At 39.6% G+C, this 27,580-nt stretch overlaps 1 protein-coding gene across 2 annotated transcripts in view; it reads right to left on the bottom strand.

The window, feature by feature from the left end:
• cdin1 (CDAN1 interacting nuclease 1) overlaps window positions 1–27,580 on the bottom strand; it is a 75,517-nt gene that overhangs the window by 24,310 nt on the left and 23,627 nt on the right. Inside the window, exons 3-11 of one of the 2 annotated variants that reach the window (XM_015969808.3) lie at window positions 26,717–26,762; window positions 24,735–24,799; window positions 23,881–23,941; window positions 21,092–21,164; window positions 13,307–13,386; window positions 13,018–13,067; window positions 11,553–11,620; window positions 6,721–6,786; window positions 6,427–6,532 (exon numbers count right to left, since the gene is read on the bottom strand). In XM_015969808.3, the coding sequence (XP_015825294.1) occupies window positions 6,427–6,532; window positions 6,721–6,786; window positions 11,553–11,620; window positions 13,018–13,067; window positions 13,307–13,386; window positions 21,092–21,164; window positions 23,881–23,941; window positions 24,735–24,799; window positions 26,717–26,762 (615 nt within the window). The remainder of the gene's footprint in view (window positions 1–6,426; window positions 6,533–6,720; window positions 6,787–11,552; window positions 11,621–13,017; window positions 13,068–13,306; window positions 13,387–21,091; window positions 21,165–23,880; window positions 23,942–24,734; window positions 24,800–26,716; window positions 26,763–27,580) is intronic. The other variant, XM_054741693.2, reaches the window with a different exon arrangement.

The following is a 27,580-nucleotide window of genomic DNA, read 5'->3' as shown; positions in this document are numbered from 1 at the left end:
AGTCTGCAGGCACACGCATGCACGCCATAGGTGTTGGGTTTGCACAATGTGAGCAAATTCCTTCAGCTTGAGTGAAAGACAAATATGTCCGTCCGTATTACAATATTAATGCTGCCACACTAAATATTTTTCAAGGTTGAGGCGTGATCAGATTAATTTATTTGTAAAAGGGGCAAAAACACAATGTATCATTACATCCCTCTAATTAAGCTTTCTCGTCACCACTGTGTTGGAAAGTTCAACAAATTTGATGGACATTTCTATTAAAAAGGATAGCGATGTACAATATCTGGAATCAAGAAATTAATTTGGTGTCGTAAATCGATTGGCGGACTGAGACTAGAGTGGAATTACCCTCCAATTTTATCTGTAAACCTACAGCATTACCGTTCGTAATTGGAAAAAAGTTCACAAAGAACTCAAGACGTCTAATTGCGAAGGTGTCAACGAGCGTTATAAACATCACATAAATCTTATTTCCATCCATTTGTTAGACATGAGTGTCAGAAAGCAGATTACTGATGCTGTTGGAGCAATTGGATAAGTCTTCAGAATTATGACTTCCTCAGTAATCGGAGCATTTCTTCCATTACGAACTTGTAAAAAAGTGTAACAAAAGAACACACAAAGACAGATCTGAATTAAGATCAACACAGGGTGTGTTTTTAGAGCGCGACAATTTTCTGCTACTAATTACAGGACACTATAAATTCCCATTATATCAGGGTGTACCTTTCAAAATGACTCAAATAAAAAGCGCCTGATGAAACAGAATATAAGTGTGCGCAGTCAAGCCTCAACAAATTTCCAAGTGGTCACGTATGATAGCAAACCTAAAAGTCTTAACCCCCATCTCATATGAGGGGGAAATGAGGCATACTGTCCCATTATTTTCCCATAAATCATGTTTTGCGAACAGCTGACAGCTTTTTATCAGATCTAACCTTTTCAAGCATCCATTAGGAGTGCTAACATTTTCAACTCTGACACATTTGCAGTTCACCAATTGCGTAGCTGATTTCCTACATGGGGAAGGGGACGAACTGGTATCCAAAATTATTTTTACATAGGCTGGTGTGTCTGGATGGAAGGGATAGGGCAGGAAAAACTGGGAACAACAAGGTTGGAATCTATTTATACAGCTGTACCCTTAAAATGCGGTGATAAAATTCAAAGTAATGACAGGTGTGGTAACAACTGTTTTATACTTTTTTTTGTGTGTACAATAGCTAAATTGGATTACTGGAGGTCAAAAAAGACCAAGAACTCCTAAATAAAAACTATAAATATTTTACAAAATCAAACAGAACAGTAAAAATAGAAGCTCAAAATGACAATCAAGCATTCATGAAATAAACAGAAATAAAAATATAACTGATCGTTCTACCCAGCCTTTTAAATACCTCTCTTCTCCAATCTGAATAGATCTAATAAAGTAAAACAAATAATCTCATGAATTTCCTTTTCTTAGAAAAATAAAAAATAAACAAATAAAAATTGTAACATGGGAACAAATATGAAGTTAATTAGTAGCAAATGTATTGATTTTCACTTTGGAAAATTACCATTTTTTCCTGCTGAATGACACGGGACATCCAAACATTAGGAATATTTTCCTTTGTTTTGTGATTAGGTCTTAATATTGATTAATGACATCTTTAAACAAAGTCTGGTCCACACTAGGGGTGGGTGATATATTAGATCACAAAGGATAATACAATCTTTATGATGTATCAAAACAAAAACATGTTGATCACAGTATCATCTATGGGGCACGTCATCACAGAAAAAGTGACTGAAGTCAGTTAAAAATGTAATCTGGCCTAAATGCTCTGGTTTTCACCAGATATGTTTATATGAATATGCTTTTACAAAGAAAATCATTTACATTGCATTGTTCAGTAACTTGCAAGATAGCAAAGAAAGCATCAGTTTAAAATGGCTGCATGGTGGCGCAGTGGTTAGCACTGTTGCCTCGCAGCACGAAGGTGGCAGGTTCGAAACTCGGCTGCGGCCTTTCTGCATGGAGTTGCGTGTTCTCCCCATGCATGCGTGGGTTTCCTCCGGGTACTCCGGTTTCCCCCACAGATCACAACATGCCCTATAAGTTATAAATTGTAAGTCGCTTTGGATAAAAGCATCTGCTAAATAAATAAACATAAACATAAACAAAATGTTTGATAGTACAAGAACTGCTTATATTGGAATGAATCAAACCATCAGACTATCATGAATCTGTATACTGATGAGATAGACCACCATTGTTGTGTTGATGTTTACTCCCAAGTTAGATGATAGTGTCTGGGAAGCTAAAGCACAAAGAGACATATTAAGGGTGTATTGCAACCAATTAAATTGTAGCATTATTCAAGAATAGCATTGCAATAGCACGTTTTTTTCTAGTACTGCACAGCCCCGATTGTCACTTACTGTTAAAACAGTCAACGAATGTGTCTTCTATTCTATTGAAATAGCACTAAAACAAGACTTTAAAGGACGGTGTGTATTTTCCCTGGTGATAGGGGGCAGTACGTACCTAAATCATCGCAAGCAAGTCGTATTTTTGTGTTTGAGTAAGCGATATATCGAAAATGTATTGTTATCGAAATTTCTGACTCTGATAGTAATAATTTTTCCCATTTCAATAAATCTGATAATAAAAAAATGAAAAGATGTGTGTAGGTTGGCAACGTGCCTGTCCCTTTAAGAAGCTGTACCACCTTGAGTCACGTAAAAATGACACATGTGACAACCCCATCTTGTGGACAACTTTTGTCTCTGCGCATACCTGTAGTTATCGTCCATCTATCCTTATCGAGGTGAAATCCTTGATATATCGTGATACTGATTTTAGGCCATATCGCTCATCCCTAGTAAGACCTTTCCAACGGATGGCCATTAGGGTCAAAAATCTGAGATTTACTTTGTCAGACCATTCAACCTCCAGCAAGATGACAAGCACATCAGGCGCCCTTTCATCAATGGCAACGAGCAAAAAGGTAAATGTGTAAAAGCACAATGTTTATGAATGGTGAAAGGTTTGTAACTGCTCGTTACAAATTAGTAAATGTGGTTTGTCCTAATGGGTTCATGTAGAAGAAAACATCACATCTAATATGGTGTTGCCCAGAGACTTAGACTTAGACTTGAGTCTAAAATGTGTTTTAGACCAGATTTAATTGGTTTTATATTATAAAGCAGACAATATTTTTCCAACATTAAATTCATTTAGCAACATTTTGATGGATATTTCCAGAGAATAAAGGTAAAAACTACACATAGTCTCTTTAAATACAGCAATTTCATATTTACCATAATTTGTATTTAGCAAAAATAAAACCCAAATCCTTTTTTTCCACCAAACCCTAGAAAAGTTGCTCAAATAGAAAAACAATCAGCATTACACACACGGGCTGGACAGAGTGTACAATCAACTACAAACAAAAGTAGAACCTTAGCAGCTGCTCATAGTCTTATGGAGGGGCGTTTGCCAGCCATTATTGATTTAAGTCCACCATAATCAACAAGGGATGGTTAGGGTGATACCACACAGGAGTACATATTTCATTACATGCTGTGTTTAACCTTACGCACACCTCCCAAAACACACAAGAGGCTCATAATGTGTTTAATATTCACAAGCAGGTGAACAATTTTTATGCAACTCTGATAGTTGGGAGAGATGGATCACTCAATTATCTGAACATCCGTCAGAGCAGAGAGCTCGTCGGCTCTGGAACGCCACCAGCTAAGATTGATGGCTGGAAGACATCGATAGCTGCCGCTTCACCATCTCATCCAGGCACTGGGCCTGAACGAGACGTCTGAGTCGGCACAAGACTGTTTTTCTCCCCATTTTTCCATTCACTCTTTTTTAAAGGGGTGGAGGTGGTGGGGGTGGTAGGTGAAGCGTCATTACCCCTCACTCCACTGAAGAGGGGTTCATTATGGGGTTAGTGTGTTGGCAAGACTATTGCCTGGATGATAAATGCAGCTGGTGAGGACTTTGGAGGGAAAATCAGTTATGTTCTTTTTTTTTTTTGTTCTTTATCTCCAGCTACAAAAATATGTCCTCACTGAGCAATGCTTGAGGGCATCTAAAGAACAATTAACACAAGCAATGGGTGAAGCAGCTCAGTAAAAGCAAAGAGGGAAATCTTGAAAAATAAGCAAATCACTGGAAATGTCAATCAGGAGCAATGAGGAAATTACAAAGACTGGTGTGCGGTTCCAGGGGCAATCACAAAAAGAAAACCGGTTCAAAGTCAAGGACTGAAATCAGGCTGTGAGGAATGAAGGAAAACACACATTTACTAAATATCTGCCCCTTCAAGGCCAGTCTTAATACAAAAACTGACTACAGAGAGTTGAAGACAAGGGAATGATAGCAATCAGACAATCTAATGTCAATTGTCTTTGTTTTATTGACTCTAATATGCTGTAATAATTCCTAAATCACAGCATTCTGCTCACACATTAGCTCAGATGAGGGTATAAACTCTAAATAATGAAGATGGACAATTTGCTTTAAAATTTCTCTAGTAAATCTCCATAAAATCTGCAAAGTTGCTGGAAAATAAAGGAACAATGTTTTTTTTTATTTTTATTTTTTTGTACTGATTTTGCAGCATAGCAACATGATGGAATTTACATTGTCAGTAAGTTAATACACTTGGACAAGAGTGCCCAAGTGAATATAAATGAAATATGCCCACAGATAATTATTTAAGACACAAACTAAACCTTGACTGACCACTGAAATCTTTAAATTGAAATATTTAGATCTACTGTAAGCTAATACAAGTTTTAAAGTACTAATGAAATCGTCCTCAATATAAAAACAAACAAAATATTTTGCAAGATGATTAGTAAAGTAAATGCTGAGAAACAAGTTGATCGTCTTAGTTTGCAATAATTTTCTTTAACAAAAATTATGAACACTAAAAATTAACTTACGATTAAATCCTTTAGTTCTGATTTTAGCTCAGTTTTTTTAACACATAAATAATACAAAATTTAGATTTTATGATGGACTTTCTATTTGGGGTTTGATATTTTTGTAAAAATAAAAAAGTAAAAGTATAAAAATACATTTTACAGATAAATGATCTGCTAGATCTTTGTATGGATGATTTATTTAATTAATTGCAAAAAGTAAACAAAAGTGGCTCTAATCCTATTATAAGAATGTTTTCAGTGTGAAAATGAGTCATCGTGAAAAATGTCACATACCACTTATGCATATAAGAGATTTAAGGGTAAAGTGCTGACTTTTTATGTCCAGTTGATGTTGAATTGATTGGGTTGAAGCAAAAAACTCATTCATAGTAAACAGCTCCTCTTTCTGTCTTGTTGTTTTGATTTAGCCAGAAATGCGATCCTGATCTGGAAATGCAAAAGCACCGAAAACTAAGGCGCGAGCATAACGAGACAGCTCGATTCTGCCTGACTTTTGGACACGGCGTCAAGGAAAGGCACCTCCTGGCACTTCACCGCCATGTCACAACATGTCAGATGGCCATCACAGCTGATTGGAATCAGGGCTGCAGTGAGAGGTACTGGAACTCTGCGCCGAGGGAGGCAGGGATGTGAAAAACATGTGGGAACGGCCAGCAGCCCTGAGCTTGTGAACGTGTGTGTGTTTGTGTGTGCACTGATAAACAAGTGTCTCAGAATCCCTCAGTTTGAGATGAAAATATACACAGCTGAGTGTTCAGTTAAACAGATTTTTGTACAGTCGGTAAATGCCAGTTTTCCGTGTTAGAACAGATATTTTTGTTGGCCTTTAACGAAAGCTGACTGACACGTTCAACTTCTAGGTTTATCGTGGTTTTGAACACAAGTATTTTTGACTAGTTCAACCGTTTCTATCGTCAATTAACAACAGAAAAAATATACTCAACAATCCTTGAGGTAAAGAAAGCAATATCTCAAGAGACAATGAAATAGTTCAGTTGGTATTTCTACAACTCATTAAGAAATGTGAGCGCACACACACCTTGGGTTCAACAACGGCTAAGCCACAAAAGCCTGTTCCTGTCCAAAGGTTCTCATGACAACAGATGCAACGCATTAATCACCCACTTCCTAGCTTCCCTTCCAACACAATGTCTACATTTTACCAAACAATCACGCTCTCAGGAAAACCATTCAGGCTGCAAAGGCCTTCAGTAACAGGAGTTGGATGTGGAAGTGGTGTAATGTACCGACGCACCACGTGGAATTTTGTGGTGAAAGCAGCCTGTACCAAAAAGGAAGTGGGGAGAGTTGTTGGACCGAGATATGAAAAAGCTTTTACAATACTGAAAAGTTGACGGTGGTTTGCGGTAAAGGAAAGAAGAAGTTAATCTGAGGAAATAATGGAGGCAGCAAAAATGTGGCCAACAGAGATAAAATAAATAAAATCTGAAAACAGACATGGCTGACCTGTTCCAGTAGCTCCAGAACTGCTCGTTGAGGTAAGTCCGATGGCTGTGATCGTCTCCAAAGGAGGCCTTGCTCTCAATCCAATGTACGATGTGTCCTTCCACGGCTTTTTTAACATTAAAAACAAACAGATGCTTCAAAAAATGATGGTAATTTACACAATAGTGAAAAAGAAGACAGACTTTTCTAACTGTAATTATTTAATATAACCTTATAACATTTCAACATACATGATATTGTTATTTTAAAAGAATGTGTTTTAATAAAAAGTGAGACTTTTAATAAGCAACTTACCAACAGGAACTTCCAAGATAATATCAGGAGTTTTGTCATAGCCCATGGTTCTCAGTTGGTTTTCATCTACAGGAAATAAAACAGAATTTTAACGTTTGCTTACATTGATGACTTTTATTAACGTCAAAAACAATCTCACTAAAGTTCTAGGAAGTACTCAAGTAGAAAAAACATCTACCAGTCTTCAAAAACTTTATGTTTAATTACAGTGCTTCACTCCAGGTTGCTGCTTGGCTTTACACTTTAGAAAATTTACTGCAAGAGGACCTGCTTGGCATCATTGCCTCTGTTAGCCTGACCCCTGACGGTGCAGGCTGCAGCCATTGTCCTTGACTTCTGGCGTGCTTTGGTCATTATCCCTCCAACACCTGATTTCTCCATTAAATCTCAGGCTGACCAGGTCATTCGGTTCCAAGGTCCTGGCTCTTTGTCTCCAGCCAAGCTCAACTAATGGGGCATGGAAGAGAATTGAAGAGAGATGGAGGGTGGTGGTGTCAGTGGTGGTGAGGAGGCAGCATCAGCCAAGGGTGAAGAAAGTGAGCTGAGAAAGGTCAGAGAGGCTGCCAGAGGCTTGTGGTACGGAGGGGCATCCTGATTGTGATCATGTAAGTATAGATGTGTGTGTGTGTTACAGGAAGGGAGCTAATGTTCACACAACACACACACACACACACAAACGCATTATATTCTCTTGTGGCCGTGATCGTCTTTTAACATCAGCTTTGATTAAAATTAATGGGCCATCCCTGCTGTTAGGTAGCTTATTTCCAATCCATTTATTAGATGGGGTGAGGCTGCCTCAGTGGCCCCCGTGCCCCTCGAACTCTGACAGTTTTGGCACAGTCTTGTGTACAGCCCCAAAGAAAGGTCAGCACTCCATGTCCAAATAAATGATATGGTCTTAATGACAGAGGGAATGACTTTTATCTTTCATCATTCATCTGACCTTGGGGATAGTGATACGATGAGGTCACAGGGGAGGAAACAACCGGTAAAATCTCGTTATACAAATTCATACTTGGACTTTATACTGTCATTGACATTGATAGAACACATCTAACAAATTATCTAGTTATCTAATCCAATAGATTAATTAACCAAGCCAATATTTATGGCAAAAATATTACTATATACAGGGAGTGCAGAATTATTAGGCAAGTTGTATTTTTGAGGAATAATTTTATTATTGAACAACAACCATGTTCTTAATGAACCCAAACAACTCATTAATATCAACGCTGAATGTTTTTGGAAGTCGTTTTTAGTTTGTTTTTAGTTTTAGCTATTTTAGGGGGATATCTGTGTGTGCAGGCGACCGTTACTGTGCATAATTATTAGGCAGCTTAACAAAAAACAAATATATACCCATTTCAATTATTTATTTTTACCAGTGAAACCAATACAACATCTCCACATTCACAAATATACATTTCTGACATTCAAAAACAATACAAAAACAAATCAGCGACCAATATAGCCACCTTTCTTTGCAAGGACACTCAAAAGCCTGCCATCCATGGATTCTGTCAGTGTTTTGATCTGTTCACCATCAACATTGCATGCAGCAGCAACCACAGCCTCCCAGACACTGTTCAGAGAGGTGTACTGTTTTCCCTCCTTGTAAATCTCACATTTGATGATGGACCACAGGTTCTCAATGGGGTTCAGATCAGGTGAACAAGGAGGCCATGTCATTAGTTTTTCTTCTTTTATACCCGTTCTTGCCAGCCACGCTGTGGAGTACTTGGACACGTGTGATGGAGCATTGTCCTGCATGAAAATCATGTTTTTCTTGAAGGATGCAGACTTCTTCCTGCACCACTGCTTGAAGAAGGTGTCTTCCAGAAACTGGCAGTAGGACTGGGAGTTGAGCTTGACTCCATCCTCAACCCGAAAAGGCCCCACAAGCTCATCTTTGATGATACCAGCCCAAACTAGTACTCCACCTCCACCTTGCTGGCGTCTGAGTCGGACTGGAGCTCTCTGCCCTTTACCAATCCATCCATCTGGCCCATCAAGACTCACTCTCATTTCATCAGTCCATAAAACCTTAGAAAAATCAGTCTTGAGAAATTTCTTGGCCCAGTCTTGACGTTTCAGCTTGTGTGTCTTGTTCAGTGGTGGTCGTCTTTCAGCCTTTCTTACTTTGGCCATGTCTCTGAGTATTGCACACCTTGTGCTTTTGGGCACTCCAGTGATGTTGCAGCTCTGAAATATGGCCAAACTGGTGGCAAGTGAACCTCACTTACATCTGCACTGTTTAAAAATGGACTTCACAATCAACTTCCGTACTATTGAGGTTATTTTTTTTAAATGTTTTTCTAATTTTTTATTCTCCCTGTGTCTTATTGATTTTTAGCTGTTATTTTTGGGAATTTTGTTGTATTTTCTTTTTATCTTTTATCTGTGTTCGACATGTTTGTATAACGCCGGTTTAATTAACTAACATTTTTAGTGTACAGCGCCTTGTTTGGTTGTAATGCCTTGTGAATGCGCTTTATAAATAAAATTGGATTGGATTGGATTGGAAGTGGCATCTTGGCAGCTGCACGCTTGACTTTTCTCAGTTCATGGGCAGTTATTTTGCACCTTGGTTTCTCCACACGCTTCTTGTAACCCTGTTGACTATTTTAAATGAAACGCTTGATTGTTCAATGATCACGCTTCAGAAGCTTTGCATTTTTAAGACTGCTGCATCCCTCTGCAATATATCTCACTATTTTTGACTTTTCTGAGCCTGTCAAGTCCTTCTTTGACCCATTTTGCCAAAGGAAAGGAAGTTGCCTAGTAATTATGCACACCTGATATAGGGTGTGGTGTTGATGTCATTAGACCACACCCCTTGTCATTACAGAGATGCACATCACCTAATATGCTTAACTGGTAGTAGGCTTTTGAGCCTATACAGCTTGGAGTAAGACAACGTGCATGAAGAGGATGATGTGGACAAAATACTCATTTGCCTAATAATTCTGCACTCCCTGTATATATATACAGTATATATATATATACAGTATATATTATACAGTATATATATATATATATATATATGCAAAACTAAACTAAACTTAAAGCTAACAGAACTGACCGTGTTTCACTTGCAAAGGCAGAAGTTGTGTTTAAATATCTTGTTCTCCGAGAAGATGTGTAATACCTATTCTTTCTGAAATATGAGTTGCACATGCAGGCAGAACATGAAAACGTTTTTCAACACCAATCACCTGCATTAGCCACATACAGGAAATAGATCAGAAAACGAGTTGTGTCAGAGAGAGCCAGTCTCTTCTATATGTAACATGGAATATCAGTAATCAGAAGTTCGACCACCTTGGCTAGCAGCTGTGGAAGGCTGTACCAGTTTTGTGGTCAGGAGAAAGTAAAGTGAGTCTCGACTAGTAAAAGCTAACTATTAGCAACTGGTGTGTTATATGTGGGGGTGACACATGAATCTAGTATTATTTATTTACACACAAACATATGTTTTCCAATTTAATGGTAAATGGCCTGTATTTGATATAGTGCACTCTAGAGTCCCCGCAATGAACTTTACAACACAATCACTCATCCATCTGCATACATTCACAGCCTGGTGGTGATGAGCTACAATGTAGCCACAGGTGCCCTGGGGTGCACTGACTGAGGCAAGGCTGCCCAGGACAAGCACCAGTCCCTCTGACCACCACCAGCAAACAATATTAATTACCATATTTTCCGGACTATAAGTCTTCCTTTTTTTCATAGTTTGGCTGGTCCTGCGACTTATACTCTGGAGCGACTTATATACCAAATTATGTATACCCCGCTGCTGCGGACCGACTCCGGACCAGGAATAAGCTCCACTGCCCTGCCATCACCTGCTGGAGACAGTGGCGCGCTGCTGCGGGCTGGCTCCAGTCCAGGTTTCAGCTCCTCTGCCCCGCCATCACCTGCTGGAGCCTGTGGTGAGCTGCTGCGGGCCGGGCGGCTCCGGCCCAGGAATGAGCTCTCCCCGCCTGCTGGGAGGGTTTGAAACACCGCCATCCTCTGCTGGAGACCGTGGCGTGCTGCTGCGCCCTGGTTGTTTACTCTGTTATTGTTACCGGTACTTGCCTTGCAATATGAAATGCTTGGTCTCAGATTTTGTAGGAAAAATAATAAAATTTCTCCCCAAAATGTGACTTATAGTCCAGCGCAACTTATATATGTTTTTTTCTTCTTCATTAAACATTTATGGCTGGTGCGACTTATACTCCGGAAAATGCGGTAGGTGTCTTGCCCAAGAACACAACAGCAGAATTCTCTGCCTGGGATCGACCCCACAACTCTCCGATTACTGGACAACCTGCTCTGCCTCCTGAGCTACTGCTGCAATATTTTTTTAACAGACAGCAGAGGACTCATGATGCTGTTAGCCAATCATAGGTGAGGCATTTGCATACCATAAATATTACTGAGTAGTAAAAGTCCTGTTTTTTCGGCACACCCACTCCTTCGACAAACATTTACCCCTTGAAACGTGAGCGTAGGAGCATTTTTCCACAGGTCATGACTAGCATTAATTCAAAATAAAGTTATTTTTTAAAAGGGACATGCATGACTTCACTAACTGTGTAGTAGCAAAACAGTTGCAGAAAAGGTAGATGGGAGACATCTGATAAACAATTTCAAAACATGCTGTGATATTTTACTTAAAGAGACCATAATATTTTGTTATGGTTCAACAAAATAAAGACAATGTAAACGTACAAGAATCGGTGGTCTTTTCATCCATTCACCAGGTTTTACTGTTTGGTTATAAAGCAAAACCAATAATTCTATGACTGAAGTTAAAATGCGACGAGAAAGTGGCTTACCCAGAAAAGACAGATTTTGCTCCTTCAGTTTGTCACGAAGCAGAACTTCATGTTCTTGTCCAATGGCACTGGGAACAGAGTTAAGGATTCACAGCAAAGAGCAGCAGGACTTCATGTTTACTTCAGCACAACGTTAAAAGTTGGATAATTAAAAATCTCATTTAGAATTAAGGAGGATAACTTTTAAGAATTTTCCAAGATGCCCAAACTTTTTTTGTAATTTTTCTCCAGCCTAAGAATTCACCACTGCTAAGCACCAATTGACGCTATTGAACGAATGCTAAGCCATGGAAATGTCATGGAAAACTCAAAGCACATTTGAATTAGGGTAATGGAAACTGACCGTGTGCGTTTTTAACTATAAAGCTGAGATCTCATTTGCTTTTCTTTTACAATGCAAAGTAAACACCATCTGAAGAGATTTAGTTTCTTTAGAATTAAATCTGCGCTCTCAAGAAAACTCCAAGGTGCACCCTCCTGATGCAGACGACAAAACAAACTTCAGTTTGACAGAATTTCTAAAGTGTGATTGCTGTGCATGCTCTGGTCCTTCTAATAAAACCTTTTACTACAATGCTTTTTTGAATAAATGCCATCATGAATTAAGATGAGCAATGTTTGCTGCAGCACAAATAACCTGATGAGAGTAAAAGATAAAAATGATATCATGGTTTTACACAAAAAGGCTTGAAATAGTTTCTGAAAAATGTGAAAACATTTATATTATCATTTACCCACATTCATGAAGAGCGTTTTCTTTTCATGTGTGGATAAAGTTTTTTGAAAGCAGACAACAGTGGGGCGGTTATTATGAACTCTGGAGCAGACTAACAGACTTTCAGTTGACACTGAGCACAGAAGAGGGGGAAAGGAGAAGGAGGCAGGATGGGACAGGCTTGACTGGCTGTGAACAGAACAACACGGCCCCAACACACCCAACAAAAGCCGAGTGAGACAATAACACACATACGTACACATTTACAATAATTTAAATAAGTCTCCTCCCCTAGGACATGTTTGGTGTGCTACCCAGCTGGCTGCCCCAAAATAACTTGCTGCACAAAGGATCTACACAGAATAACGAAAGATTAACATTCAAATTTGACAAACTAAAACCAAAGTTGAGTTTGATGCAACTAAATATAACCCTGTTTTAAAAAATATTAGGAATTCTCGAAGAATGTGAAGTAATGTTCATCCGCAACGATTTTAGAGGACTATATTTGTATCACAGAACATTGGGTGCGATCCACCGAATTCACATGGAGATCAGCCCATCCTCTACTCCTGCTCCTCCCTCCGTTGCCTCGGAGCCCCTCGGATCGCTGATAGTTGGAAGGCAGACAGGATGAAACACTTCCTCCGTGAAGCAGAACTTTTATGTCAGGTGAAGCCCGACACATCTCATCCCCCTTCAATAGCGCCTCGTCAATTTTGAGCTTTAAATTTTATGGGGATAGGATACTGTTTGATGCAGTCTACCAGCGGTCCATAACAGCAGTCGTTTATTGTGCACTGAAAAGAGAGGGAAGAAATATTATTGCACCGCGAAAAAAAATAAAAGGTGCATGTAAGGGAGGGGAGGGAAGCCCTGGAAAGGCAGAAAACACAGGAGAGGCTAAGAGATTGGCAGGCATGACCACTGGCTGCAACGTATCTTTAACAACAAACAAGAGCGACTGATGAGGTGTGTTAGGCAGGTGCATCTTTTAAAAGCTCATTATAAAAGAGTAGAGCAGAGCTAAAATCCTTACTTGGTAGATATTGTTTGCCAGTATTTGGTCTGGGATTAAAGATGGCTCCTTTAGCATGCTGTTGAGGACCGTTTTGGAGGCTGGAAACAAAAACAAACAACCAAAATGACAAAAAAGGAAAAATATTAAACACAAATTCTACAACAATGGAAACTATATGAAAACATCCATATTCACCCTCGTAAATTGCATAGGAATATCTCATTGTTTAAAAAAAACGTGTCTGAAATAAAATAATTTAGACTTGCAAGCAGCTCAATTATGACATTTTTAACCATAGAGCAACAGTGGTATTTCTACAGCTGTCTATCACAGAACATATATACAGATTTTCTATAAATAAATGTTTCAGTCCACAGAACAGGCACTTCCTGTAGTTTATCTACGTTATAAACGTCGACTATTCTGCATCTTTCATCCCATTCTTGCTCTGCTAACATTATAAATCAAATAGGAAAGCCCGGTGAATTGACTCACCGTTACTGCAACAGCTAAAAAAAAATTCTTAACTCATTTCTTAAAAAGATTTGGATTAAATGGATTGTATCACTGTGTGACGAAATGGCTGAGACGTGCCATTGTGGAGATATATACACGGACGCTTGTGACAGACGTGCAGCATAGCAGACAGTAGGGAATGGTTTCTATACGCATTTCAAGCATGGGTGGTGGCTGTACAAACATCAAATAAAGTCTTGATTTCTGTTGGGTAAATGCAGATAGCATTGAAGTATTTAAGACAAGTGGAAGGAAGATTTATGAGCATTTAAGTTAGAAGAAAAAGCTTTAAATCCCTAAAATGGTAGAAATTATGTTTGTATTAATTAAATGCCAAAAACAAAAAAAGACCATCTCCTGTCCTTCTCGATTACTAGGGATGTAAGAAAATATCGATATGGCAATATATCGTGATATTTTTTCCAGCAATATTATATCGATATTCAAAAGCTGTGTATCGGAAATATCGATATGGCAATATATCGTGATTTTTTTTCCCTGCGATTATTACATCGATATTCAAAAGCCGTGTATCTAATTCTTGACATACATGCAAACATTTGTGTATTTTCTTTTCGTTTTGTGCAATTCAATCGCCACCCGCTAGTTGGCAGCAGTGTGCAATGGGTTTTGTTTCCACCATTGAAATGTAAAACCCTCCATCATGGTTCAGATACCTCATATTAACATGTTACGTATCAGTTTGGACTGTTTATTGAACATTCTTACAATAAATTCAGTAAAAAAAAAATTGCTTGTGACGTCTGACTGAACGTATCACAATATATCGTGATACATCGTATCGTCTCCCCTGTATCGTGATCGTATCGCCAGAATTTCAAAAATACACATCCCCGTCGATTACCATTACTTGTTGAAAAAATTGACCAAAGAGAACACTGTGATCCTTCATCTGCTTTATGATTAATTAAAAAAAGAGTTGAAGGGGAACAAAGGCCAGTAAGAACGTCTCTTTCTCTTCTGTTTCTTTGAATTTGTCTCTTTTTTTCTCTTTGCAACCTCCATCTCTTGTAGCCATGATGCTCCACCAGCCCACCCCATAACCCCACACTCTCTTAGAGCTGCAAGGCACAGGGCTGTGCTTTATTTCACTGCTCATTTTTCTCAGAGATTGGTACCTTCACAACTCAGATCCATACCGTGCTCCTGTGCAGTGCAGGCGGCGGGCGAAGAAAGAGGGTTATATTTTCCCCTTGAGTTAGGACACCTCTTGACAAATGATAATGGATAATCAATAAAGCGGGAAATATGAGGCAGCAAACTTTATGAAGCTAGGAGACATATTACTCCCCAACAACACTGGTTTCCCTTAACAAAGTCACTACTCGACTGTGCCTAATAATCTGAAGGAAAATCAAAGGACCTGCAACCACATCAGCAATATTGGCAACTTATTCCACTTTAATGGCATTTTGATAGATTTTTTCCTCTCTTCCTAATGGTCGTTTTATAGATTTGACGCTGCTTCTGCAAAACAGTAGCATGTAATAAACCTCCCTGAAGGCAAACGTTAGCCATTAAAGCTCTTGTCTTACTAGCACTCATAATTGGAGGTTGACCACCACCACATTTTGGTCTCTCACATAACACACTTCTTGGGCTAGACTTGTATCTCCACGGTATCTAAAGCCCTTTGATATGTTTTGGTTGATGGCCATAATAAGTGATAGGACAGCGTTCGCCTGCTCTTTTTGAGAGATGAGGGTTAAAAATAGCCATAAATAGGTGACCTTGGCGCTGACATTGGAGAATTTCAGCCAAGCATTGACCTGATGAAAATGGAAGGCCAGGCTGCTAATAAATCAGGATGCTTTTAAAATGAGTTTACCCTAATGCTCATTCATCACATGCTGTAATGCCATTTGCAGGCCCAGGATTCGCTGCTGTGCACAAACACAGCAGTAAATAACAACAGGCCCTTGCATCCTTCGCATCGTTGCAGCCTCCAACATCAGCATACATTTATTAAAGACGCCCCCGCCTTGCACAGCAGCACACCTCCATGACACCCTGAGCTTCTCTCTGCTGCACACACACACACACACACACACACACAGACACACACACCTCTTTTCAAATGCAGTCGCACACATAAAAAAAAGGTGCGGGAAAATAAAAAGGATAATCTGAAGAACACCAGACACAGAGAACAAAGCCCTGCAGCACAACTTTGCACCTTGTAAACATTCACCAAATTTACTGTAATTGTCCCATGTTGGTATAAATTCTTACTAAGGCACCGTATCACACTGTCAACATCTGAAGTGAAAGAACAGAGAAGAGGAGAATAATAGATGTGAAACGCTACGCCTCCATTGGGATTTGCTAAAGAAAACAACCAGTGTAAACAAATCACAAGCTTGTTTTCATATACGACTCCAAAACAAGATGCACAGAAAACCCAACCTGGGCTTGAGTTCTCATTTCTTACTTGTGCTATTTGTAACTAATCTTTTCTTCTGTGGAGGAAAAAAGTCATTATCTGAAATGCAAAAGGAAAAAAAAAACATAGAGAAATCTCATTAAAAAAGCAACATTTGTAGAGGAGGGACCGTGATAAACCATAACAGATGACAATTGTTATTGCTCTTGACACTGATGAGCTCCTCTGGAAGTTTGTTTATTAATTAAAAAGCCCACTTCTTTTCACAGTGGTGGTGGAGGGGGGATGCTGTTACCAATTTCCTTTATATGCCCAGGCCCCCCCGCCTTGCACTCCCCATGCACAAGCCATTGAGCTGTGGAGGGGCACTCGTTCATCAAACTTCATGGAGCTTGGGAGAGACAGGTTCTGATAATGTGCGCCGGTAAAGCTGATTTTCCATGATGAATCTCGGAGCATATAAATTGGCTAATATCTGAAAACATTTACAGATACTAGAGGAATTGACTACTTGTGGGACATGATGGATGAGCCTCTCCAACACTGGCCGACAGCTCTGCAAATCTCTGCGGCTGCCTAAAGCCCTCATTTGATTTTCCAATTTACTCCTTTTAAATTTATCCTCCCGCATTGAAAAAAAAAACGAAGAAAAAAAAAAGACTGGAAAGAGGAAGAGAGTAGGACATGAGGAGAAGCGGGAAGAAAAAAAAACATTTTTTTTAACTATCTGTAGTGGTGTGTGTGGGTGTTGGTTGATATGAGGTAGTATTGTGTGTGAAGGAGGAGCCCAGTCCCTGAAGAGGTTACTGGGGCAGAACTGATCTGCTTCCACCTGATTCTTCTTGATAGCGGTGAGATGAAACTCTACATTTCACTGTGTGTGTGTGTGTGTGTGTGTGCGTGTGTGTGTAGCTGTAGTAATAGTAGACCTAGGGAGGCTCTGCCACGGAAAGAGGCTTCTCAGGTCAGGCCATTAGAGTGTGGCAAAGGCTGACTGGAGCTCCTATGCTGAAAAGGAGTAATTAGTATACTTGTCAAGTGAAGTGCCACAGTGCTGCTTACCTCCCTCACATACCCCCACCCACCCGCACACACACACAACAACATTTGTGTCGTCTGCTTCCTAACTCCCTCAATTCTTACTAATAAAGAGCCCTTGCTCTCATTACGTGAAAAAAGGCTGCATATACACAAGCACCAGCTCCATGGCCAAGAGATGTTGGAGAGAAAAGTGGAGCACTTAAACAATAACAACTGCAGTCACTAATAAGGGATTTTCCTGGCTAAACCTAAGCATAATTTTCAATTATCAACCCGTTTTATCAGCAAAACATTTGAAATTATTCTGAATTCTGTCAACGAGGCAAAGGATCATGGTAGACACTAATGTTCTCACAGTGTTAACATCAAACAAGGGACATTTATAACCTTGCGTACAAGGCTTCTGTAAAGGAATGTGACAATAAATCTTAAAGGCGGCCGAATCACATAGTTACAAAACATGGAGTAGCAATCTAATCCGGAGCTGGGCCTTGGGAAAATGGAAAAGGTCAAATAGCTAGCAAAATTGCCTCCTCAAAAAAAAAAGTACGTCTAAATCTAGAGGCACATCAACTGCTGTCAAAGGAGGAATAGAAAGAAAGATGAAGAGATAGGAAGAGGGAGGGAAAGAGCAGGAGCTCCCCCAGTGTGTCTGTTGGTGACTTCAAAAAGGGTGTTGATACAGACGCTGAATTACACTACTACTACTACTACTACTACTAATAATAATAATAATAATAATAGTAACAATAATATTAATAATAAACAACAATTCATGGAGTATTTGCATCATGTGAAAGATTAAAGCAGCAGAGATAAATGGATAAAAGGCATAATCTTTAATAATTTAACATTTTTAGGTCACCATGTAAAATTACTTAAAATAATTCTTTTAAAAAGGCTACTTCAATTAGGACAATTTCAAAATTTATAAATAAAAAATAAATTAAACAGTCCTAGAAGTTTATATGGATTCACAAAATTGTATAATGAAAACAAATAGCAGTAAAAGTGAAAAAGATTCATATAAAAAAATTGTGAAATGCATAAAAGAATGATTTTTGGAAGAAAAAAAAAGACTTGAATTTGACATTTTAGCACCATCACAAAGCCCATAATTTACTAAAACAATCATGGATTCACTTTCATGCAAAAATAAATGCTAACCCAAGAAGACATTCTCTTACACGGCATCTCCTACGCCAGCGTCCAGTTTATTTTCATGAGGCTAAAACATTATGGATGCTGATATTATAATCAATAGGGCTGTTTTGAATATATCGATTCATTCTCAAGCGCCACCAGATAGTCGTCCATCCTGCTTGATGGAGGCTGCCTCCAATCCTTGTGCTGCACGGAGAAAAGGGGATTGTTGGTGGCGTCGTCATACCGAGGTGTGGTGGCAGCATGTGTGGGAGGGGAGGGAGGGAGCAAATGCGAGAGCGCAAAACAAAACAAGGACGGTACAAAAAAACAATTTAAAACCATCTATTGATCCAGGGCTGGTGATTGTACATATATTCTATCGTCCCAGAGGCCCCATTTCGGTTTCTCTTAAATGCAAGAGAAAAGAGTAGGGGAATAAAAACAACAACGGTGCTAGGCAAAGGCAAGCCACTCACCCAGTTGGGGGTAATGTCCCTTATATAGAAGTCTATTGATCTTTGCAGTGTGCCTGCCTAACCTCCCTCAAGAGTTCTATTGAATCACACACACACACACACACACCGGAATGCAGTGTGAGGTTGGATGGGGCCACGACAGATATGCCTGCCGATAGCAGTGAACCAACCTGTTAGCTAATTACCAGCAAAGACAATTATCCTTGCATTGTTTCTTGGTGGAAACACATGACTGGGGCTTAATATACACAGAGGGAGATTCGTCCATTTGACTGCAGCTCAAGTGGGAAGGAATCCATGTGTAAAGGCCAAGCAGGTCAGGGGGAGTTTGCACTGACGCTCTGTCAACACACAAGTCACCCTCACAGCTGCTGATTTCACTGGCTGGAATGGTGGAAAAGTTACAACAGAAAGACAAAATCATTTAGAAATGATTTAAATTCAAACAGAAAGCAGCCAAAAATCAAAGTAAAGCATTAAAGGAACATTAGATTTTCTTTAAACTTTAAGCTAGAGCTTTAAAAATGATCTCAGTGATTGTTGGGTTATAAACTTGACCAGTTTTATACTTGACACTGCTCTGCAGCACTCTGCTGGCCAGATACTGCACTTAACAGTTTTGTCGAGAAGGAAGGTGTTCTAGGGGGCTGTTAGCTACAATTGCTATCCGTTAGTGTTTTCAGTACGCCGATCGCTAATAAAAAGCACAAGAAGAATAAAAAAATGTTTGCTTTTTCTGTTGGTATCATGGCGGAGCCGGGAAGTAAAAGAGTAATGTCTTTGGAGGCAAAGCAAAGAGCTTAAACCAAAGCAAACAACGGCGTGGCCTACGCTAGTTTGTGGGGGATAAAGGAGGCTACAAAATCACGGATTGATTGTGACCTAGCTGTGTTGCTACTGGGCTTGTAAGTAATAATATTTTTTGCCCAACTGTGTGGATCTTTTCACTTCGTGGTTTATTTTAGTATTAATTGGCTCATGTTAATGACAGCTCATTGTTAGTGCAAGCTACATCAGGCTGCTGCAGGGTTGTTCATGACTGTTGTAATCCCACTTTCAACCAGTAGGGCGGGGAGCAGGAAACTGCTCAGTGTTACATTAAATTTCTCGGAATAGGTAATGAGCATCCCGGAGTGATTAAAATCTTAAACGATGTATTTTTGTGATGCTTTTCATTGCCACAGACGATGTAGATGGCTGCAATCATGTACATTAGGAACTAAACAAAGTCCCTCTAGGAAGTTTTGTGTGCATCATATGTATTTGGAGTAATAATAAAGTGTGTTCTCTCACTATATGGAGATGGACAGATGCAGCATGATATTATGTGAGACAGAAGGATCCCTCCCAGATGAACGCCACGTTCTACACTACATTCAGACTGGGACTTTGACAGGCAGTGGATAACAGTGGGTCCAAAGCAATCACATCGTTGACTTTGACAAATGGTGTGCTGTGGAGAAGTTGAAAATAACACACATCCACTTTAATCCTTTTCTTGATGAAATTGGAATCACGTCTTTTTTGACATCTTGCGATTTGCTCTTAAACTACCGACTACCACACAGCTGCATGGTCCTCAAGATAAATATATTAAAACTGTGTCCCGGTGTGAAACTGGAATTCCAAGAGGTTTTCTCATTAATGCAAAGAATATCACATACAGAAGAAATCTTAAAAGCTGGAATAACACCTCTGGTTAGAAAAGCAGAGAGCACACGATCGTTATGTCACGCAATTTCTGGAAAATCTCCTTGACACATTCAACAAAAATATTTGCGTCTGGAATTCTGTTTTCCCGCAGAGCTCCGTCAGCACTACCTAGGAACAGTTTGCTTTTTCTGTCACAGTTTTCTTCTAAACGATTTCCTATGCAGACCCAGTAGGTCCACAGGAAGAAAAAAAAATTGAAGCTAGAAGAGAATGTGAGGAATAAATGAATGTGTTGGGGGATTAAGGAGGGTGTTATAAATAATACCGAGGAGCCAAGCTAGCATTGATCCACGCTGCAGCTGAGAGGTGGGTGGTCCTCCCACGACTTAATTGCCAATCATGTGCTCCGTGATGGAGCTACTACTAAATGCTGTCTGTCCGTCATTAGGGTTGGACAGGCTGAAAGTAGTGCAGACAGACAGAGATCTGGACTGAGACAGGGAGTGATTCAGTAAAGTGCTACAATTAAAACCGATGTGGAGAGACAAATAGAAAAGTGTTACTCACGGATTCCACCGTCCACGTCCTGAAGGAACCTGTCCAAGATAATACGAGCCATCAGAGCAGGAGACAGATCCATCTGTACGTGGAATTGACAACAACAAAAAAAGTACTTGTTCAAATTAAAACACGATGTTGAGTCAAAAATAAATGACTGCTGCTTTAAATGCCAGCTACAGTTGGATCAGTATTCCTCTGGGAGGGGGTCCTTTATTTACAAACCTTCAAACTAAATTCCACATGGAAGTGTAGCAGGATTTCAAGCGTTTATGCACCAAAATTACCCCACCAGTTTGTGTTTCACTGATGTCATAGATAATAATCATCTTAATGGCCTTAAATTGTATTATTGCAGTCTCAAACCTTGACCCAGCTTTTGACAACTGCATTGTAAATTGGTCTTTGTAAGCCTCACTTTTGCAATAACCTTTCCCACAGGAACGAGACATCGCCTCTTACACAGCCGAGTTACCTGCCTGAATTGCCTTGGATTCAGTCAAAGAGACAGTCTCTCATCTTGTAAAAAATTAAATAAATAACAGCCTACACCGAGCTCGGGCGAGAGGCAATAGAGAGCTTTAATCATAGAAGGATCACCAAGGCAAAACAGCAGCAACCAATAGGACACACCTGAGGGACTGTGGGAATGTAATCCCTAATAGGAAGGATAAAACCTATGGCTGCAGCACTCTTTGAGCACAGACACCTGGAAAAAACATGAGTCTTAGGTTTGAGTGAAACAAGAAGCTCTGACAAGTCAGAGCGGAGTAGTGATTGATGCTGCGAGTGTCCAGCACGTTTTCTCTCTTCTAAATCAATCTTGTAACTGGACTCAACAACTGAACATCAGACATTAAACGTTTAGGAAATTAGTGTATATGATATCGTTATTCTGTTTTAAGTACTACTCTTGACCTTCAGACGGTATACAGCATATGCTAATCTGAAGACGCATTTCACAACCTCCCCAAGATAGAGGGAATGAAAACATTGCTTGAAGACCAGCTTATTATAAAACAACATTCCTACAGCCACGGAATATTTTCCCTCTTGTTAGCATAATTGGGGGACCAAATGTGTATTTGCCCTCAGCCTGCAGAGTGAATGGAGTGTTTCATCTATTCTCTGATGCATTATGATCACACTGGGGGCAGGGATAGCTCCGTCTCAATAACATCTATTATTTTAACCAAGCATTGTATTTGTTAACATTTCCATAATACTTCAATATTTTATTTAGAAAGCCCCTGCATGTCTTTGATAATTAAAGCATGAATTTGTCTTTATTGAGGTCTCAACATAACTGGTTTGCTTTTTGCCACAGATTTCTATTATCTCAAGTTAGACCAGTTTTCCCTCTTCCATCTCTTTGTCGTTCCCATCCGCGCCTATTGGCCTGTTCTCCATTCACTCCATTAGATAACAAGAAGAGTATCAGATTCTTGGAAACTGACATATGAAAAATGGCTGCATTACTAATGCAGGCTCAGCCTGAATAAATGCCATCTGATTAGTTCAGCTACTTGCATCTTCTTAATTTTCATATTAATCACGAGTCCGTGCCCACTCTCACACTCAGTCAGCAGCACTTTTTGCCTTGAAATCCTGCTGAAAATAATCATTGTTCAATAACATCCTGGTTGTATTCACCTGAAAAGCTAATGGCTGTCACATGCAGTGCAGCATAATTGCACCTGTTCTAAAGCCTTATAGGTAACCTTTTGCATAAAAACCCTCATAAAGCACGAAAAGAGGGATTTTTTTTTTTAAGAATTCATGGACTTCGTTTGAGAGCAAAAAAATATCTACGAACAGCTTTCATCACTGTTAATCTTTTTCCTCTATTGGAGATATATTGTCTCATAAAGACACGGAACTACATCAATTAGCAGTCTGAGAGGGCCTGAGTGCTTGGTTTAAATGTTAAGTAACATATTAAAATGACAGTTAAATGGTTCATAGACCGTTATCTCTGTGCTTTCAGGGGAAAAAAATAATATTTCAATTAAATAGAGAATGAATAATAGCAGTTAGCTTTGAGGTTATCACTGATGCATGTGAAGTACTGATTTAAAAGTAAAAAAAGCTCCGACTGTAAGCCGTTATAACACTAAATGATGCATTTAAATGATTAAATTGGTTACACAGTGTATTTCTAGAACTGAAAATTGTTTATTAATAGACAAATAAGTACTTCTATATGTTGCTTTATAAATCAAGAAATAGTCTAATATAATAATAAGTAAAAGTCTAATTGTTTGAACTATATCAAGAAATTGTTCAATTTGTAGGAATTGTTGATCATTTTCATTCAGGGAATATACCACTAAGAATACTCATCTTCAATTAAACAAACACAACAAATTAAGAATTCTACTAGTATATTACCCAGATAACAAATACTAGTCTGACGTCCTAAAGTAAATAACCGAAGAAGTGATAAAGAGAGGAATTAACTGTTGACCCCTCCCCCCGTCCTCACCTGCCCGTGGTTAGAGCCAACTCTGCCTGAACTGCAATTTGGAAAATTACAAAATAAAACAGAAAAAGTATTTGCACATCTGCTTAATGGTGCTTGGAGCTAATTACATTAGATAATTGGTAATAGAGCACACCATTTTACCAATTTTGATAATGGCTAACAGACAGGGGAGAAAATCTAAATCTGAAGCAAAGTCATCTTTATCCGTTTAGAGTCCGAGTATGAACAGATATTTTTGTACTGAAAGTTGGGGAGGTAAAAAAAAAATTAAATAAATAAATAAATAAAGGACATAGAGAAATAAAGCTGTTACCTCATTGGCCAACTCTAGCAGGACAGGAGCTGTAGGACGAGCCTCGGCTTCACTCAGATACCTTCATTATAACAAAGGAAAACAGCAGCAGTTTAAAAAAAAAAGCAGCTAGTAGACAGACAGAAGGCTAGAGGGGGCTAGACCAGGCCAGCCAAGACATGCTAATGTCCCTGATGACTTTGCCCTGGGTGGCATATGGCAGGCTCAGTGCGGTTAAAACAGCACTGCTTGGAGGGCTTCAAATTTCCTTGAAGCCAGACAAGCATATGATAGTTAGTTAACCCCTGCCGCCCAAAAAAGCCTTTTTTCCCTCTCCAGCTAAAACCGCTGCTCCCCTTAGATCTCGCCAAGATCATCTCAGAGGTTTGCTGTTGTAAGTGGATTAGAAGTGCATTATCCAGGCTTATTTCCCCCAGAACAATAGCCTAATAAGCTAGATAAAGGCTAATTGCAATATGCAAAGAGGCTTTTTCCCCTTGAAGCCTTGCTTCTCTCACTTTTCTTTTTTTTTTTATTCAACCATATTCATTGAATTACACATAATCATCTCATCATAAGCCAGTATGAGGCAAATGTTTAATTTATTTTTTCTGTTCCTAATTTGAGCAGAGCTGTGTGGCTTAGCAGGTGCAAGCGGAGGTCTGGAACAAATCTTGTGGATGGCGATTTGTTTGAAGGAGATTATAACCGTCCTGGTGGCCCACGTAACTTTGGTAAGTCCCTTCCTTGGTCAGTGAATGGGCAAGATCAAAGAAGAAATTACAACTACTAGAGCTGGAAGCAATAACAATAGAGAAAAGGGCTGTACAGAAATTAAAGAAGCACTGAAACATATTTGTAAAGCAGTAGTGTACCTTTGGAAGTATCTTTCAACATCAGCAGGAGAACGATGCATTGAAATGGTTCTTTTGATGCGTTTCTGTGCCAATAAGAAGAAAAGATTAGTAACTGCACTGTCAAAGATAGTGCAGCATTGAAATCGTGTTCATTAAGGATTAGAGGAGGATGATGTGCCGGAAATGTACTGATACTGAAATGGATGTCCATCATCAACGTAATTTTGCCCATATCAATACAATTTGAAAAACAAAAAAATTAAAAGCTGTGTGAAGATTGCCGATGTTCATGTTCCTTTAAAATACTGGGTTACAAACAAGATGGGGTAAAGTCACTTGACTTTGTATAGTCATGTGACTCTACCCAAACCGGTCTGTAACAAGAAGGGAAAGATAGTGAGCAAACAAAGACTATTAAAATGTTTAAGTAGTGGGCGGGGGCAGCGGATGACGGCCGGTGGAAGCTGACAGCAGTGTCCAAATCCAAAATGTTGCCAAACAGTTGTTGAAGGATTTTTGTGGGAACAGGCTTCTCCTCAACCAAATCTACCATTGTCACTTCTGCAAACAGCCGCTGTACTGAAGATATCGTCCATTTATCGTTATCGAGGCGAACTGCTGAATGTATCATGATGTTTATTTAAGGCCATATTGCTCAGCCCTTTGGCAAATGTCCGCCATTTATGCCCCATCGTTGTTATCGGCTGATATTGCTATTAAAATGTAATGTATGCAATTACTGACATAGGTGTTCACTCTAGATAACGCAACCTTTCTTCTAGCTTCAACCTTTACATACCATGCACGTAACATACATCAAACTCTTCAGCTACTTCTCCTCTCCCTCAAAATGTCAAAACACAACAGATACAATGTATAGTTTTAGGATGTCTTTGTTTGGCACAACTGGCCTAATTAAAAGTACTGATCGTATTTTGCACAGATACGGTTTTAAGTTTAAATACGTGTGGTAGGAGATATGTGATGTTAGTTATCTCGCCTGACTTAGTTCTCTTGTTTTTATTAGTAGGGTCCCCGAATACATTAGTATCGGTTTCTAGCAGCATCGGAAATTAAGGTATCAGCACATTGGATATCGGTGAAAAAGCTGACATCAAAGACCTCCACTTTGTTGTAAAATATAATGTCGTTCTTCTTCCACCCTTTTTTCTATGTGAACAAGAAGGAAATTTAGAAATCAAAGTAATTCAATTTCTATAACTTTCCTAGGGGTCAAAGTGTGACAAGACAACCTTGTTTAAACCCCCTCTTCCGCCGCTTGCTCAAACCTTGTATTCATTTTGCCATTTTCCGATCAAACGTTGACATTATTACACGTACCCCACCCTGACATTTTCATGCAATTGAATTGCTGTTCTTGCCGAGAGGCCGGAGGACACGGGATAAGAGGAGGAAGAGCATTGGTTAAAAACAACGTATTTAAAAGCTACTACACACAAAAATTGTAATTCCACAGAGACGGGCAGTGTGACTGACACCTGTCAGTGGGATGATAAATGACTCCATTTTCTGCCTGTGCTGCCTTCTGCCACTGGCGGCAGTGGCCATTTATCATCATCCGCTGTCAGCCGTGGAAAGCAGCAGTGACAGTGCAAGTCAGCAAACATTTAGCACACACAGCCGCACTACACGGGGAAATTATTATTGTCAGAATAATAATGGTTTAGCATAATTTATTACAGGTCCACCAAATAAGCAGGGGCTAGATGTTATTAGACAGATGGATGGGAAGGTTTGGCAGACATCCACCGAGGCTCGGCAAGAAAAGGACTTCAACGTGAAGGAGGAGAAGATGGAGGTGTCTGTGTCTGAGCCTGTGTGTGTATGGGGGGGGGGGGGAATAAACGAGAGCATGGATGGGGAGGGGGGGATCCTCCAAACCAATCAGAAAGCTGGCAGTTCAATTACAAAGAAATAAAGGGACATTCATCATTCAATTAGGCACCTGTCAGGGCTCACAAAGGAAGAAAACTTCTAACCTGGTACTCCAGGGAGAAGATGCTCAGAAGAGTGGACTGCGAGTGACTGGAACAAATAAAAGAAGGACAAAGTTAATTACCAGAGTGCCTTGCACATAGACAAAGGGAGAGAGAAGCTTCAAAGCTGGGGCCAGCTGCCCTGTAATCTAAAAGAACATGAAAACAAGTGTGGCAAAGTTGTTCCAGATGAACAACTCTGACAAAGATTCCTACCATGATGATGTGGGGGTGAAAGGAAGAGGGAGGATGTAAAGTATGAGGGATGAAAAATATTTGTTGTTTGTTTTTAATCTAGCAGTCATTCATAAGTGACCTGTTTGGTTATCTGTTTCTCTAGAAAAAAATGTAAAAAAATATTTACAGCTTCTGTGGTCAGAGGCCATGAAAAGGTGGAAACACTATTAAAACAATCTAAGGATAACAAATCTACAGAGACATTATTATAATTGAGTTTAGATCCAGTTGCTAACAACAATCACATTCATGGGTTCAACTTGTTGGGAAAGCAAACGGCCACTCTGAGACTTTTTATTTGTTTGTTTGACAGCTGTAGCAGTACAAGCACCGTCACTGCTGGCATATGGGCCAGTCAGAAGTCCTCCCAGCGCAACTGATGGGCTTTTAAAATGGAAACTTTCACTGCATGAATCTGTGGCTCCCAGGAGTCAGTCATTTCCATAGGTTGCCATTAGCTAGTTTCATCTCCAGCTCCAAGTCAATGTCAAACACCTGGCAGAGAGGCAAACCTGGAAAACTGGCAGCTCCAGCGAAGACTCAAAGTCCCTCCAACGTCCCTCCATCCAAACCCCCACAACATCTTTGGTGATATTTACATGCATGAACGGTAATGTTCTAATTGGCTGA

This window comes from Nothobranchius furzeri, chromosome 18 (assembly GCF_043380555.1).
Source record: "Nothobranchius furzeri strain GRZ-AD chromosome 18, NfurGRZ-RIMD1, whole genome shotgun sequence".
Lineage (NCBI taxonomy): Eukaryota > Metazoa > Chordata > Actinopteri > Cyprinodontiformes > Nothobranchiidae > Nothobranchius > Nothobranchius furzeri.
The sequence above is the reverse complement of the archived record's forward strand: the minus strand, read 5'-3'. Positions and strand labels throughout refer to the sequence as shown.